This window comes from Manis pentadactyla, chromosome 2 (genome assembly GCF_030020395.1).
Source record: "Manis pentadactyla isolate mManPen7 chromosome 2, mManPen7.hap1, whole genome shotgun sequence".
In the NCBI taxonomy this organism is placed as follows: Eukaryota; Metazoa; Chordata; class Mammalia; order Pholidota; family Manidae; genus Manis; species Manis pentadactyla.
Genome location: NC_080020.1, coordinates 45,516,179 through 45,531,329, shown reverse-complemented (window position 1 = coordinate 45,531,329; position 15,151 = coordinate 45,516,179). Strand labels below are relative to the sequence as shown.

The 15,151-nt window shown below is 50.6% G+C and overlaps 1 protein-coding gene across 1 annotated transcript in view; it reads left to right on the top strand.

Moving 5' to 3' along the window:
- Positions 1-15,151, top strand: part of STK10 (serine/threonine kinase 10) — a 113,084-nt gene that overhangs the window by 61,706 nt on the left and 36,227 nt on the right. Inside the window, exons 5-10 of the mRNA XM_036884685.2 lie at positions 136-208; positions 1,189-1,383; positions 1,931-2,012; positions 9,145-9,279; positions 12,025-12,561; positions 14,942-15,072. Of these exons, the coding sequence (XP_036740580.2) occupies positions 136-208; positions 1,189-1,383; positions 1,931-2,012; positions 9,145-9,279; positions 12,025-12,561; positions 14,942-15,072 (1,153 nt within the window). The remainder of the gene's footprint in view (positions 1-135; positions 209-1,188; positions 1,384-1,930; positions 2,013-9,144; positions 9,280-12,024; positions 12,562-14,941; positions 15,073-15,151) is intronic.

The window sequence follows — 15,151 nt, the reverse complement described above, 5'->3', positions numbered from 1 at the left end:
TAGTGATCGCTAATTTGCTAGATAGAAAATGGCGTCTGCTAGTTGCTTGGGAATGTGTATCTCTGAGTGCACACCCCAGGGCTGTGGGTGGAGGAATGTCCGTCCAGTACTCTATCTGAGATTTTTGTCTTCCAGCTGACTTTGGTGTGTCTGCCAAGAATCTGAAAACTGTGCAGAAACGAGATTCCTTCATAGGAACGCCTTACTGGTGAGTCGTATAGCTTCTGGAAGTGGAATGGTGGGCAGAATGTTAAACCTCACAGTCCCCAAGGTGACCTCTGGCTGGTATAGAGGACAGAGGCAGGCACTCCTGAGACAGCTGGCTGGGTCAGAGGCCAGTCTCTTGGCTGAGTTGCTTAGCTCCTCCCCTATGCCTTAGTTTCCTTATCTGTAAAATCAGGGACATAATACTGACTTAATGGGTTATTTTGAGGATTAAATGGGTTGATGAATGTAGAAAATGCTGTGTCAATAACAACGAAACTGGAACCCCTAAAAAATGGTTCAGTTCTTGATGAACACAAAGAGAACATACTGAGTGCTTGGCACTGGGCTGGGGCTATGAAGATGAGCAGCACAGGTTCAGTTCCTGCCCCCAGTGAAGTCTCTGTGGGCTTCTCTAGTCCATGGTGTTTTCTTCTTTTTCGAAAACTATTACTTAAAAACAAACAAATGAACAAATTTCTCACTCAGTTTCACACCTAACTACTCCTGCTTTTCATGTGCATTACTTCCCGTTGTGGTATTAGGCTCCTTTCTTACTTGCTTATTACTCACCCTTTCTTTCTCTCTCTCTGCCCTTTTATTTCTCTTCCCCCTTTTCTCTCCCGCCCCTTCTCTCTGTGCTGTCGTGTTCTGTCCGCACTCCTTCCCTACCCCAGTTTTTTCTGGGTTCCTTTCCCTTTGCCTCACCCCTTCCCCAGGACCCTGTGTTCTGGATTGTTGCTGCCATCTTGTGGTAGGCTTCGGGAACTGCAGCAGGACATGGCGTGGAGCCCCTTTGAAAGCCTACTTTTCTGTGTGAAGACCATCATAAGGAAGACAGTGGGATGGACAGTAATGCAAATCATGATTCAGGAGCGCTGGCAACCCCCTGACATTGGCCTGTGGTGGTCCTTACCCTGAGTCTCCAAGAAGCACCTCTGGAGGCCAGGTTCTTAGCCCTCTGTTGTCCCTTGGTTGGTTCAGGATGGCCCCCGAGGTGGTGATGTGTGAGACCATGAAAGACACCCCGTATGACTACAAAGCTGACATCTGGTCCCTGGGCATCACTCTGATTGAGATGGCCCAGATTGAGCCACCGCACCACGAGCTCAACCCCATGCGGGTCCTGCTCAAGATTGCCAAGTCCGACCCCCCGACGCTGCTCACGCCTTCTAAGTGGTAAGGCACAGGAGGGTGTCTGCAGGCAGCAGGCCTAGGACGTGGGTTGGGTGGGATTGGAAGGCTCTCCTGCCACTGCTGGGCCCCAGAGTGGGCGAGTAGTCAGTATCTTGGGGTCTCCAGGCTTTCCTGAGCCCCTCTAGGTCCTCCCTCCTCTTGCTTCCCTCCGTGTTCCCCATCAAAACAGACTGGGTCACCCGGTAAGGCAGGTCCCACCATGGGAATAAGAGGCCAAGTGAGGCCCAGCAGCCACAGCGTGCCATCCTGGGCTGGGAGGTGGGGCTCAGGCTTAAACACTCTTTGTGGCCTCGGGCAAGTCCCTGCTCCTTTGATTTTTCACATCCCTGGTGGTACAGTGATGTCCCTGATGGGAAGGTCATGTGGCAGTCTCCGTCGCCTCCGCTGTTTTAGGTCTTGAAAGCGCCCTTTGTCCTATAAAGGGGCGTGCTTGGGAAGCACATAACTCCTGGGAGAGTGGAGTCTGTGGCGTGGGGAGCTTTCTCAGCCTTCGCCGCGCTCCGAGCTTACTGTCCACCTGTCCTCCTAGGTCTGTGGAGTTCCGAGACTTCCTGAAGACAGCCCTAGATAAGAACCCAGAGACGCGGCCCAGTGCCGCGCAGCTCCTGGAGGTGAGTGGTTCCTCTCTCCTGGGGCGCTGCCTGCCCCCTCTGCCCTGCCCTGCCCGTGGAGGTAGAGGGCGGAGGAGGTCACCCGGGACCTGGAAGCCGGACACATTCCTCATCTAGCCCAGGTGACTGTGAATGGCCATCCATTCATCAGCCAGCATTCCCTGGGAGCCTCTGAGATGACGGTTCCGTGCTGGGAGGGTGGGAGTGAAGGAGGCCCCCTGGAGCCCTGTCCTCACAGAGCTTATATTCCAGTGGGGAGACCAGCGGCACATGGCAGCTGTGTGCATGTGGAAGGCAGAGACTGGCACCACGCAGAAAAATAAACCAGCCAGTGGTGGGAGCAGGTCTTTCAAAGGAGGCCAGGCGGGCCTGCTGCGCTGTCTTCTGTACGCAGGGCCAGGTCACATAGGGGCGTGCAGGGCCTCAGGAGCCTAACTGGGATCTGGCTTTACCGGCTGTGCCATGGAGCACCCCTGAAGGTTTGGACTAGGGAGACACCATGTGACTTACACTTAGCCAGGGTCCCTCAGGCTTTAGGATGGGAAAGTGGATGATGGTTTCCTTGAAAATTTTTGAAATATTGGAGTAGCTGTGAGCTGCCCTTCCCCTGGCCCACCCAGCTGTCCTCAGGTCTGCCAGTTGCTGTGCATATGATTAACATTGATGGAACAGGGAGAGGATGTGGGCCTGGGGGAGGGGGAGGGCTGTTCTCCATGCCCTGTCCACTCCTGTCCTTCCACCTGTCTGAGGGTCTCTGGTGTGTGGGGGGAGGCGAGGAGGAAGAGGCCCACCCAGTGCTGGCCACTGCTGTTCCCCAGGACGTGCTGTGTGCCGGGCACTGGGCCTCATCTGGCATTCTGGGTACAGTGCATCCCTCTGGGGTGTGCAGCACAGCGATCGAGCGTGTGGACTGGAGCGGCAAAGTCCTGTGTTCCAGTCCCAGCCTTGCCACTGTGGTTTAACCTGTGATGGGGTCCTGCTGTGAAATGGGGCTGTTAAATTGCAGGGTTGCTGTGAGGGTTAAGTGAGAAGATACTGTAAAGTGCTTGGTGTAACTCCTAAGTACTGTGTTCAAGGAATGTTTGCTGCATTGAATTCAATTATTAAAAAGTGGAAAGAAACCAGGGTGCACAATGGGGTTTGGCTGCTAGGGGTGCTGACTGGCCCCGGCAGGTTTCTACAGTGTATTTGAAAGCAGAGGTCTGGGCTGTCAGAGACCTCACTTTTTGGGTATTGGGTGTTTGGTGGGGGGCAATGTGGAGGAGGGCCAGTGGGGGTGCGTGGGCCTGCCAGCACTGCGGAAGCACCCAGCCACCTGGGGCCAATTGTTTCCTGTAAGCAGGCACCTGCTGGCCTGATACATCCGTCCTCTGGGACGTTGTCCTGGGAAGAGCCCAGCTGTCCTCCATCTCCACGCGGTAGCCCTGAAGCCTCAGCCTGAGCCAGGAATTTCCATTCCATAGTTGGGAAAAATGCCCTGCCAAAGGATTCTTAGCATAAGACAGACAGGGCTGCAGAAGAAGGGAGAGATCCCTCGAGACAAAACACCTTTCAGGGCTCGGGCTGTCAGGGGCTTTCTCCACCAGCCTTTTCGTCTCCCAGCGAGAGAGCGGGAAGCAGCATTCCCCCCTTAGGTGAGGACGCTGAGGTGGGCAAGTGGCTTGCCTGAGGTCACCTGGCTTTGAGTGACAGAGATAGGCCCAGATCTGGGCTTCCTGGCATCCCCTGCAGAGCTGTTTGTGTCTGCACCCGGGCCTTTGTGTCTGCCTGCTTCTAGGAGGCCCCTCCTGGCCCCTCATCTTCCCATGTTCTGCCCTGAGCTGACAGACTGCTGACCACAGTGCCGTGTGATTCATCTACTTGCGCAGGTACCTCTGGGGACTGTACGACACAGCGATCAGGAAGCCAGGCTCTGCAGTCAGGCCTGCCCTCCTGGAATCTGAGTAGTTCTCACTGTGTGCCTCAGTTTCCTTATCTGCAAGATGTGGAGAATGTGCCCCTGACAGAATGGTGTGAGTGAGTGAGAGTCTGTATGCACTGTCTTTAGCGTAACAGGTGCTGCCCATCAGGTGCTCAGTATATATTCATTGAATTTGTTGTAAACCCACCCCCGTGTCGCCAGTGACTCCACGTTATTGGCCTCAGTGCTCGTCTCGCGGGCCCCAGCGGCTCCAGCCACTGTTGCTCCTTGTCCTCCTCCCTGTCGGCACTTAACTTCAGGGCTCTGCACCCTCTTGGTTTCCTTCCTCCTCCCTGGTCACTGCTTCTCAGTCTCCTTCACCTGCTCCTCTTTCCTCCAACTAACATGGAAGTGCGCCAGGGCCGTCTCTGCTCCCCTCACCTTGATGGTGTCATCCAGTTTGCAGCAGCTCCATTTCTCCTGTGGCCCACCTGTTCCACCCCGACGCCAGCAGGTGTGTCCGGCTGTTTATACCCCACCTCCTCCGATGTCCACCTGGCACCTCACGTGGAACATGCCCTTGCCTTTCCCCAGACGTGCTGCACCAGGGTTTTCCTGTCCCCGTCGGTGGGACCCTTCCCAGTGGCCAGGCCCCTAACTTTGCAAGCATCCTCAATCCCTCTCTTTCTCGAACACTCCATATCCTTTCTCTCAGCAAGTCCTGCTGTCCCTGCCTTCAGAACATGCCTTGGATCTGACCACTCGTCCCCACCTCCATCTCTTGGATTATTGCCTCGTCACTTCTTCCCTCACTCTTTATCAGCATAGCAGCCAGAGGGAACTTTTAAAATATAAGTCAGCTCCTGTCCCTCCCTGGTCCAAAGCCCCTTTGTGGCTCCCAGCTCACTCAGGGTAAAGTCCCGAGTCTCAGTGACCTGCCAGGTCCTGCGTGGTTTGCCCAGCCCACTTGGTCTCTTAGACTTCCTCTCTCCCTCGAGCCCCCTCACTCTGCCAGCCTCCCCAGCCTCCTTGCAGTTCTTCACACACTTCAGGCACCTCATGCCTCAGGGCCTTTGCACTGGCTCTCCACACCAGCTGGCATGCTCTTCCCCAGACACTTCTGTGGTTGACTCATTCTCTCTTTCAAGTCATTGCTCACATGTAAGCTTCTCAGTTTCCACCCACACTATTTTAAACTACAGATCTGCCACACCCCACATTCCTAATTCTCCTTTCTTGCCTTACTCTAGCTTTTTCTGTGGCACAAAGCATGGTGGCATGCAACCTAACTTGTTTATTGCTTTTAATTTTTATCTCCCCAGCTAGCATGTCATCTCCCTGAGGATGGCAGTCTCTGTTCTGCTCACTAATGTTTCCCAAGCATCCAGAACAGTGCCTGGTATGTAGAGGGCTCCCAATAAGTATTTGTTAAATATATTACCTATTTTTACTTAAACTGCTATGTAACCCTTTCTCCATTCCAGGCACTATTCTAAATGTTGAGCAAATGTTAACTAATTTAGTCTTTATAACAACAATTATGAAGCAGGTATTGTACAGATTTTTATAGAACAAATGATAAAAAACGCACAGAGAGGTTAGGGAGCCTGCACAAGGTCACACAGCTTGTAAGAGACAGAGCTGGGCTGCTGATCCTGGCCATCTGGCCCTAGCGCGTGTTCTCTGGATCATTCCGGTAGCTGTGTCTCTTAGTGAACAAAGCAGGGAAAGAAGGAATGAAAGAGACAAGAAGGTTAGAAAGGAGGGCAGTAGGGTTGAGGGAAAGAGGCTGACACTTGAACACATGAGAGCATTATAGGTCTTTTGTAAAGTCAGTCTCAGAGTGTAGACCCTCTTGCTGGCTCATGGTTCCTAAGCACACAGAGGAAGCCTCCGCTCAAGTTCTTGGAAAGGGTGTCTGTATAGATGGCAGGAGAGGTCCTGGCCAGAGGGCAGATGACAGTTGGCGAGCGTGTTGGGGCTGCACACAGAGGCAGCAGTGACTTCCCCTCAGATCTGGCCATGCCTAGTACCTCTCCAGGGACCCGTGTGCCCAGCCCCACCGTCCCATGCAGGCCCATGTGCGCGGTCCACCTGGGGAAGCCCCGGGCACTCCTGTGCTCTGCTTTGTTCTCTGGTCTCTTCTGTACATTGCTGGAGACAGCAGGGCTGAGGCAGTGGGGCAGGTGGTCTGTGCTTTGTGTCCTAGAGCAGTTTATAAAACTCTTCTTGGCCTGACCAGATGCAGGAGGGCCAGCGCCTCCTACCTGGGGATTCCAGGACCTTGGCGTCCAGGGGGTCTGCTCTGCTTACTTGGCCCTTGGTCAAATGCTGTCTCCCCATAGCTCCCCCCTCCGCTCCCTGAGGGGCCTGAGGTGCTCAAGGGAGGCAGTGGGGCAGATGGTTCAGCATTGAGAAAGTAAAGCTCCCGGCCATGCTGAAAAGGCACTAATTTGGTCAATATGTGATGTGCGCTGAGGAAAACCTGGTATTTCCAGAGGCCTGTGCCTGCATTATTTATTTCTGCCACATGTGCTTCAGCTGTTGCCATGCAGTGTCCCATGGCTTCTTGCTCAAGCTCACGTGTGTGAGGTTGTGCAGTGTGAAACTCAGGAACCTTGGGTCTGGTTCTCACCCTCAGTCCCAAAAGGCTGTGCTCAGTGGGGATGTCAGGGGGCACAGGGATGGCTGGAGTCTAAGCCAGCAGGCTTAGCTGCTACACTGTCCAGCATCCCATGATTAGCAAACCCTCATTAACGGTCCCCCTTGAGACCTTTTGGAACCACGCAGTGGCCAGACTGACACCTTTAAAGGATAAGTGTTAATGTCACTGCTCTATAGCAGCCCTACGTGGCTTCTCACCATGCCCAGGGTCCCTGCATGCATCACCCTGTCCTTCCGTGGCCCCTCCCCTCCCCTCTCCCCCAAGTTTCTGCCACCTGGCCTTCTAGCCTTTCCTCTAGGACACCATGCTCAATCTGGGACTGGATCACATGATTTGCATATAGGCCTAGTCTCCTCCACCCAGGCCAGGCCCATATTGCTCCAGCCTCATGCTATCCCATTACCTGATCTGAAATGATCTTGCTTGTCATTCGGCTACAAAGCTAGTGTCTCTCCCACTGGCCACGAGCCCCCAAAGGCCGGGAGCTTTCTTGTCTTATTTAGCCTGATTTTAGCACCTGACACATCACCGGCCTCGACCCGGGGCTGTGACAGGAATGCATTCATCAGTGAACGAATGGGGACGTGGGAAAGAAAGAAAAGAAATTAAATTCTTAAAATCTTTACTAGTTTGGACTAAATAGACAAAGTCAGGCTGGTTTAGGAAAATCTGAATGGCAAGGCTCTTGAAAAGGAGTGGGGTTTTTTGCTTTGCAGGTATACAAAGTAAGGTGGCCAAACTGAACAGGCTGTTGGTTTGTGGCCTTCCACAAATGAGATGTTTTAAAGGAACAAGCAGAGAAGAACGATCTGCAGTGCCCCTGCCAGTTGTGGATGTGCTCTCCAGGTGCTAGGACATTTATTCTTAGTCATTTACATACTTCCCTGCAATCTTGTGACACTGTTCCTCTGCCGATAAATTTTCTGACAGTAAAAGTGAATTTCATCAGAGCCTTCCTGTAAATTTCAAATGAGCAAATTCCAACTTAATGACCACCCTGCTCCCCCTTCGTCAGCACCCTGGGTGAGTGTAGTGAAGTGAGGAATCCTCCCCACACCCTGTGCTGGGGCTGAGAGACCTGAGGACAGACTTCCACCAGGCAGATGCTCCTGCTGATTTCACATCTGTTAGGCCTTCAAAGCTTTGGTGTTTTGCAAGGTCCCTGAAAGAACCTTCATTTTTGAAAAGATGTGAGATTTCTGTAAATGCCTAGGAATAGAACATACACCTTTCTGCCTCAAGATTTTGTAAGCACATGTGCCCGCTCAAAGGCATATACAACCATGTTCATGGCAGCTTTGTTCATAGATGCCAAAAACACGGTTGTGCATCAGCAGCAAAATGAATAAACAGACTGTGATATATTCACAGTGGAATACTCCACAGGAATAAAGAAGGAACCTTTCGTCAACATATGCAACAGTGTAGATGAATCATAGTTTTGGCTCAACTCATGTTGAGTAAAGCAAGCCAACCACAAGGGACTACACACTGTGTGATTCTGCTCGTATGAACTTAAAGAGCAGGCCCTCTAGTCTCTGCAGCCAGGCAGCTCTGCGGGTGGGGCTGCCTCGGAGGTGTTCAGGGAGGTGTTTCTGAGGCGTTGGAGACGTTCTCTGTCTCGAGCTGGGTCTAGTTAAACTGTGTGTGTTATTAGGGCAAAAGTTAGTACCCTTTGTGGTTTCTGAACTTCACTGTGATATGTTAATACCTCAATAAAATTGAGGGTATATATGTGTTGACGCACCCCTGAAGACCAGGTTCTTGAGTTTCAGTGTTGCAGAAATGAACGCTGAACTTGAAAGAAAGAGAGCTGGTGGAGTTGATTAGAGAGCCTGCATACTAGGGAGCTGACGAGAAAGAGGAATGTAGTGCTTTTTGAAGGGGGCTGTGTATAGGGCTTATAAAGGCAGTTTCAGAAGGTGAGGGGCTGGGCGTAAGCGATCCATGGTCTTGTAGATGGTTCAAAAATGCCTTGGCAATGGAATGTCCTTATCTGTAGTTTCCAGGGGCTGCAGGCAAAATTCCTGGAACTCAGAAAGGTCTGGTTAGAAGGCAGCATGGAGGAAACTTCTTAGCTTGTTTAAAAGTGGAGGGAGTTAGGCTTTGTTAGAGTCTCTAACATACGTATAGTATATATTTAAAAACCCTATATTAAAACCTTTAAAACAAAGACATTACACATTGCTTTAACTCCCTGCTTTGGGCCAAGCATTTCCGTGTGCATTGGCTCATTTAACCCTCATGACCTTGTGGGTCTGGCATTGTCCCCACAGAAGAACTAAGGAGGCTGCAGTGCAGAGAGGGAGAGTGACATGTTCAGTGTCACACAGCTGGTGAGCAGCAGAGCCAGGATTTGCCCTCTTTCCATCCATCACACAGACTTTCTGAGTTGTCTCTGGGCGTCTCACCGAGTTCACGATCAGCCCTCACTCAGGGAAGCTGCTGGCCTCCTCTGCCTGGGGGATCGCATTCCCCCCGTCTTTGCCTGCCCCTCTTGCACCTCCAGCCCAAAGTGGTTCTAATCTAGGGCTAATCTAATCTAATCTAATCCTGTGTCCCCTCAGCATCCCTTCGTCAGCAGCGTCACCAGTAACAAGGCTTTGCGGGAGCTGGTGGCTGAGGCCAAGGCTGAAGTGATGGAGGAGATCGAGGATGGCCGGGAGGAGGGCGAGGAGGAGGACTCCGTGGACGCTGCCTCTGTAAGGCCTGGGACAAGGGGGCAGGGATGGGACCCCAGCGGGCCTTGGCTGGCGGGGGAGGGGCCCCGGGGCCTTGTGGGAAGAATTCTTCTCTGTTTCTCCCCAGCTTACAGGTCATAGGCTCGTGCCACAGGTTACATAAGACGGCAGATGGGCCAGGGGCTAAAGGGCTGTTGGCTGTTGGCCAGACCCTGTGAGTTTTCAGGAAAGTCCAAGAATCTAGATTTTCACATGGGATCTTCCAATTTTTAAAAGTTGGTAGCTGACTCATAGTTTCCCAGCCTTTTTTCTGTTGTGGCTCACAAAGAAAATGAGAATGTGTTTTTGCACACTGTGGGATAAATGCAGATAAAAGGCTGCTCATGATTGGAGGACAGGCCGAGGAGTTTGGGCCACCCCAGGCCCCGTCTGGCTGCCCCCGGCACCCAGAGGACCTGTGTCTTGGCATTAGTGATCCATCGGCAGCTTCAGCTCTTGGCTGCATTTAAATTTAAGTTGATGCTGACTTAAAGTTTTAAGAATCTTTGAGTCAAGCAAAGCATGTCTGTGGGCTGGATTCTGTCCTGAGCTGCTGCTTTCTGATTCCTGGTGTAGCCATTTGGGGGGGCCCCCATCCAGGAGGGGAGGTTTCTGTCCTGGTGCTACTGTGGACCCAAGGAGGCCAGGGCTGGACTTACCTGTTGGGGAATGGGAAATACAGTGCTTTTTCCAGTTTAATTGACTCCTGGGAGGAGCCAGAAGCTCATGTGAATCCTTACCAGGAAGAAACAAAGCATGAGGAGGACTCTGGAAGCGGCGCAGTGACCGCAGCTGTTTACGGAGCCCCTGTTGAGTGCTGGGAGCTTTGCACCTCCGACAGAGGAGAAGCAGGGCCCCAGTTTACAGAGAGGAAAGCTAGGGTCTGAGAGTGAAGTGGCTGACTGAGCCACAGGCCGCACCATTGTGTGTCTGGGCATGGCTGCAGGAGGAGGGTGTAGGTGGTGAGGTTGGGGAGGGAGCAGGAAACAGTCACTGCAGCCTGGTTCTCCCCAGGAGGCCAGTCTTTGAGAAAGTGGGGCTGTCTTGCCAGTGGGTTTCAGCCTGAGACAAGTTGACTATAGATTCAGTGAGACAGAAAAATGACAATGGAACATTCTTGGGGTGAAAGGGTTTTTCCCCAACTTCATTTCCACGGTGGCAGATCAGTCACTAGAATCCTGTCCACTCAGAGCAAGTCTGCACGCAACAAGCTGGTCTCTATTTCCGGGCCTCTCTGCCCCTGCAGCCGTCTCAGTCTGTGTCCTTGGCACTGCCACCCCTCTAGTCTCTGCTCTCCTGCAGCCGTGCAGCAACCAGGCAATAGCCATGTGGCCATGCCACCCAGAGCACTGGGAGGAGTTCTTTATATATAGAGTCTGTAGTAATGTATTGCCCACACGTGTGTAGTGAGCTAGCCCACCAGGGCCAGGTGAGAATCCTGGCCACAGGAATCCTCACTTTGTCCACAGGGTACATTGCGGGTTCCAGGCAGGGGTAGGGATGACAGGATGAGATCTGAGTTTTTGAAATGTCCCTCTGGGTGTTGAATAAAAGGTGGATTAGAATTCCATTTTCAGAGTTAAGAACCAGCAACCATCCTCACTTGAGAGAGTGCTTACAGTGTGATTCCATTACTATCAAGGAAAAATAGGCAAATTAACCTATAATACTAAAAGATCAAAGTCAGCATGATGATATGTCTAGGGGTGGACAGGCAGAGGCGGGGTCCCTAGGACAGGGCAGTGTTCCACTCCTGACATGGGAAGTGGCTGTGTGGGTGCTCACTTTATTCATTAAGCTGGACATCATGTTTAATCCACAGAAATGGGTGTTAATATTTCACAGTAGCAACATTTCCAGTACTTCCCACCCACAAAAGCCCTAGAAAACAAAAACAAAACAAAACTTAAAGAACTTAGTGGCTGGTAGGCTGAATCCCCTGGATAGCTTTGGTTTGGCCTTTCTGAAACTTTTTAAAAACTTGAATTAATTGTCATCTAAAAATTATGAGATGTCAAATAAAAATCCAGCATGTCTTGAAAAAGTAGGTCTGGTGACAAGGCACCCATTTTTCCACACTGTCACAGTTGGCTGAGCGAAGTCGCCCCTGCCCTCTTCAGGTGGGGCATTAGCTGTCCATCTGACCACAGTTGCCTCCACTTCTTGGAGGTATTAAATTAAGCTAAGATTAGAGACTATCAGGAGACTCTTACTCCTTAAAACAAGTACAATTGAACCTTGAGACAGTTGGGGGTTAGGGGCACTGACCCCCCACACAGTTGAAAATCTGTGTATAACTTTTGACTCCTCCAGAAGATAACTACTAATAGACTACTATTGACTAGAAGCCTTACCGCTAACATAAACAGCCGATTAACATATATTTAATGTATTCATAAAATAATGTAAGCTGTAAACAAGGAAGTTTTTTCAAATTGTCACAGATCTCCAAAACACTTTCCAACATATTTACTGAAAAAAGTTTGCATATAAGCAGACCTGTGCAGTTCAAACCTGTGTTGTTCAAAGATCAACTGTAGTAATTGTATTACGGGTTAGGCAGTGGGGAGGGGTGAGGACTATGGCTTACTGGAAAGGGATACCTACTGTACTGTCCTGGTCCACTTCATATTGTGGGTGTCTGACTTTCCATCCCTACCATGTCTCTGACTCTTACCTTGGACATACTATAGGATGGATGGCCTTGACTATCTTTTTTTGTCCTAGCCTCTGGGGAACCATACTCAAGATTCTTCTGATGTGAGCCTCAATGCTGACAAGCTTCTCAAAGAATCATCTTTCACCCCTCTGCCACCAAGCCAGCCTGAGGAAAGTGTGAATGGGCCCAGCCAGCCCTCTGGGGACAGATCCCTCCAAGTCATCAGCCCCCCAGAAGCAGTCCCTGGAAAAGAGAATGGCCTAGCAGTGCCAGTAGCTCTCCGGAAGTCCCGGCCAGTGTCAATGGATGCCAGAATTCAGGTATCTGAAGAGATGCAAGTCACTAACCAGGGTGAGGACCTCAGTCCAGCAGCCAACCAGTCTCAAAAAGCAAGCCAGAGCCGACCCAACAGCAGTGCCCTGGAGACCTTGGGTGGTGAGAAGCTGGCCAATGGCAGCCTCGAACTCCGCACCCAAGCAGCTCCAGGCCCTTCCAGGAGGGACTCGGACTGTGGCAGCCTGTCTACCTCTGAGAGCATGGACTACAGCACCTCCCTCTCAGCTGACCTGTCCTTGAACAGGGAGTCAGGCTCTCTGTCCATCAAGGTAAGGCCACTACTTGTACTGCAGGTTTGCAGCAGGACTGCTCCAGATGTGCTGTCGTCCAGCTTGGCTGCTGAAAGAATCCGTGGCTGCTTTCCATTTTAAGTGGTTCAGGACGATTGCTCTTTCTTTAAAGAGCTTTTAGTGTAATTCATAGTTTAACTTCTAAAATACCTGAGTTCAATCTTGGATTCAGTCATGTCAGGTACTTGGTTTGGGTTTAAATTTCAGTTTGGGTTTCCATTTAAATTGGGTTTGGTTAAAGGCTGTGGTGAAATTTGGGAGAAAGAATTCTAGAAGTGGAAGTTCTCTTCTTTGGGGTTCAGCCATGTGGGCCAGCTGCTGACTGGAGGATTCAGTGAAAGGCAGGAGGGAAAGGGAGACAGCCAAGGCTGTGTCCTAGCTCAGCGCCTTCTGGAGGTCGGTGACATTGGGAATGACAACAGCCCCTGTGCTCGCGGGCTCCGCATGAGGCCAGCCTTGCAGAGTGCTCTAAGAAACAACGGAGGGGCGTCTCCGTCATCCCAGCATACAGATGAGCAAACAGAGGCTTAGCAAGGGGGAGCTCCTCAGGCCCCAGACTCCGTGTTCTGAACCCCACATGCCGTTCTGCCTCCCCTGCGGGAAGTGCGGTCTCCTCCTCCTCAGGACAGGCTCACCCCTACCCCACCGCCCTCTCCTGTAAACTGTGTGGTGTCCTTGAACTCACTGTTGGTTAGCTGACTAGGCCACAGGTGGGGGCCTCATTCCCAACCAAGGCTGATTTTAGGGAAGGTACTTCAGCTTTTTGTTTATTTCCATCATTTGTTTTGGTGAAAACTACCAAGCAGTGACTCAAAAATAATTGCTAAATTAAAAAGAGTGAAAGAAGAAAATGCAGCCAGTTAGCCTAACAGTTAGCTTTGGGAACAGAAAGAAAGTGCACCAGGATGAGTGTAGACAGCAGCTCTTATGTGTCAGCAGAATCGGGGCCCATCACCTTCCTTAGGACAGGTGTCTTGCCCTTCTCTCCTTAAAAAAATCACTAGGAGTAGAAATTAAAAAATAATTTATTTTTAAATCTTTTATTGAAGTTTCAAGTGGTTCATCAGTTACCCACATTATTAAATACCCACACTAGTGCAGTTACTATCTATCAACATAAAAAGATGTTTCAGAATCATTGGCTATTTTCCCCATGCTGTACTATCATTCCTGTAACCAACTTATATTATGATGGAAAATTTTTGTGCCCCTTTATCCCCCTCACCTTCCCTACCCACCCATACCATCCTTTCCCCCCATGATAAACACCAGTTACTTCTCAGTGTCTGTGAGTGTACTGCTATTTTGTTCATTTTGTTTTGTTTTGTTTTTAGATTCCACAAGTAAGTGAAATATGGTGTTCATCTTTCTCCACCTGGCTTATTTCACTCAGCATAATATACTTTAGGTCCATCCACGTTGTTCCAAGTGGCAGGATTTCTTTCCCTTTTTTGTGGCTGAATAATATTCCACTGTATATATGTATCACATCTTCCTTATCCACTCATCTACTGATGGACTGTTTGGTTGCTTCTATATCTTGGCTATTGTAAATAATGCAGCAGTAAACATAGGGATGTATGTATCTTTTCAAATCAGGAAATCTATTTTCTTGAGGTAAATTCTAGAAGTGGAATTACTGGGTCATATGGTATTTGTATTTAAAATTTTTTTTTTGAGGAACCTCCATACTCCTTTCCACAGTTGCTGCACCAATTTTCATTCCCACCAACAGTGTAGGAGGGTTCCCTTTTCTCCACATCCTCGCCAACATTTGTTGTTGTTTGTCTTTTGGATGTTGGCCATCCTTACTGGTGTGAGGTGATTATCTTATTGTGGTTTTAATTTGCATTTCTCTGATGATTAGGGATGTGGAGCATCTTTTCGTGTGCCTATAACAGGGCTGTTTTGACAAGAGTCTGTGGACTAGTCAGTGCGCCGTGATGTGACAAAGAGCCCGTTAACCACAGGCAAGAGGCCCCAGGATGCACAGCAGTTCCAGTGTGAGGGCTGCAGTCCTGACCTCCTGTCTTCCCCATCACTCTCCTGCCAGTCTCCATTCTTCACTGCTAGTCTGACCCTTCTTTAATTGAGTCCTGGGACACAGGAGCTGGACACTATAGGGAGACAAGAATCAGGTGTGACCATCAGTGCAATGGTGTCCAAAGCCTCTGGGTGAGGTGCTATGGGAAGAGGTAGAAGTGTGTAGGGGAGAGGGGCTGAGCCTCCAGGGAACATGGGGTCTCTGGGAGTCTCTACTGAGCAGGAGATGGGGGTCAGAGCACACTGCGGGTCCAGAGACTTACTGTCAGGAGCCACCTGCAATGCTGAGCTTTGCATAATGATTTCCCCCCACCAGGACTCAAGGCTGCACAATAAAACCCTCAAGAGGACACGCAAGTTTGTGGTGGATGGCGTCGAGGTGAGCATCACAACCTCCAAGATCATCAGTGAAGATGAGAAGAAGGATGAGGAGATGCGATTTCTCAGGCAAGCTTGGGCAGGGCCACTGATGGTGGTGACAGGTAGGGTATGGTGAGAAAGCCATCTGTCCACAGCATGAAGGGAT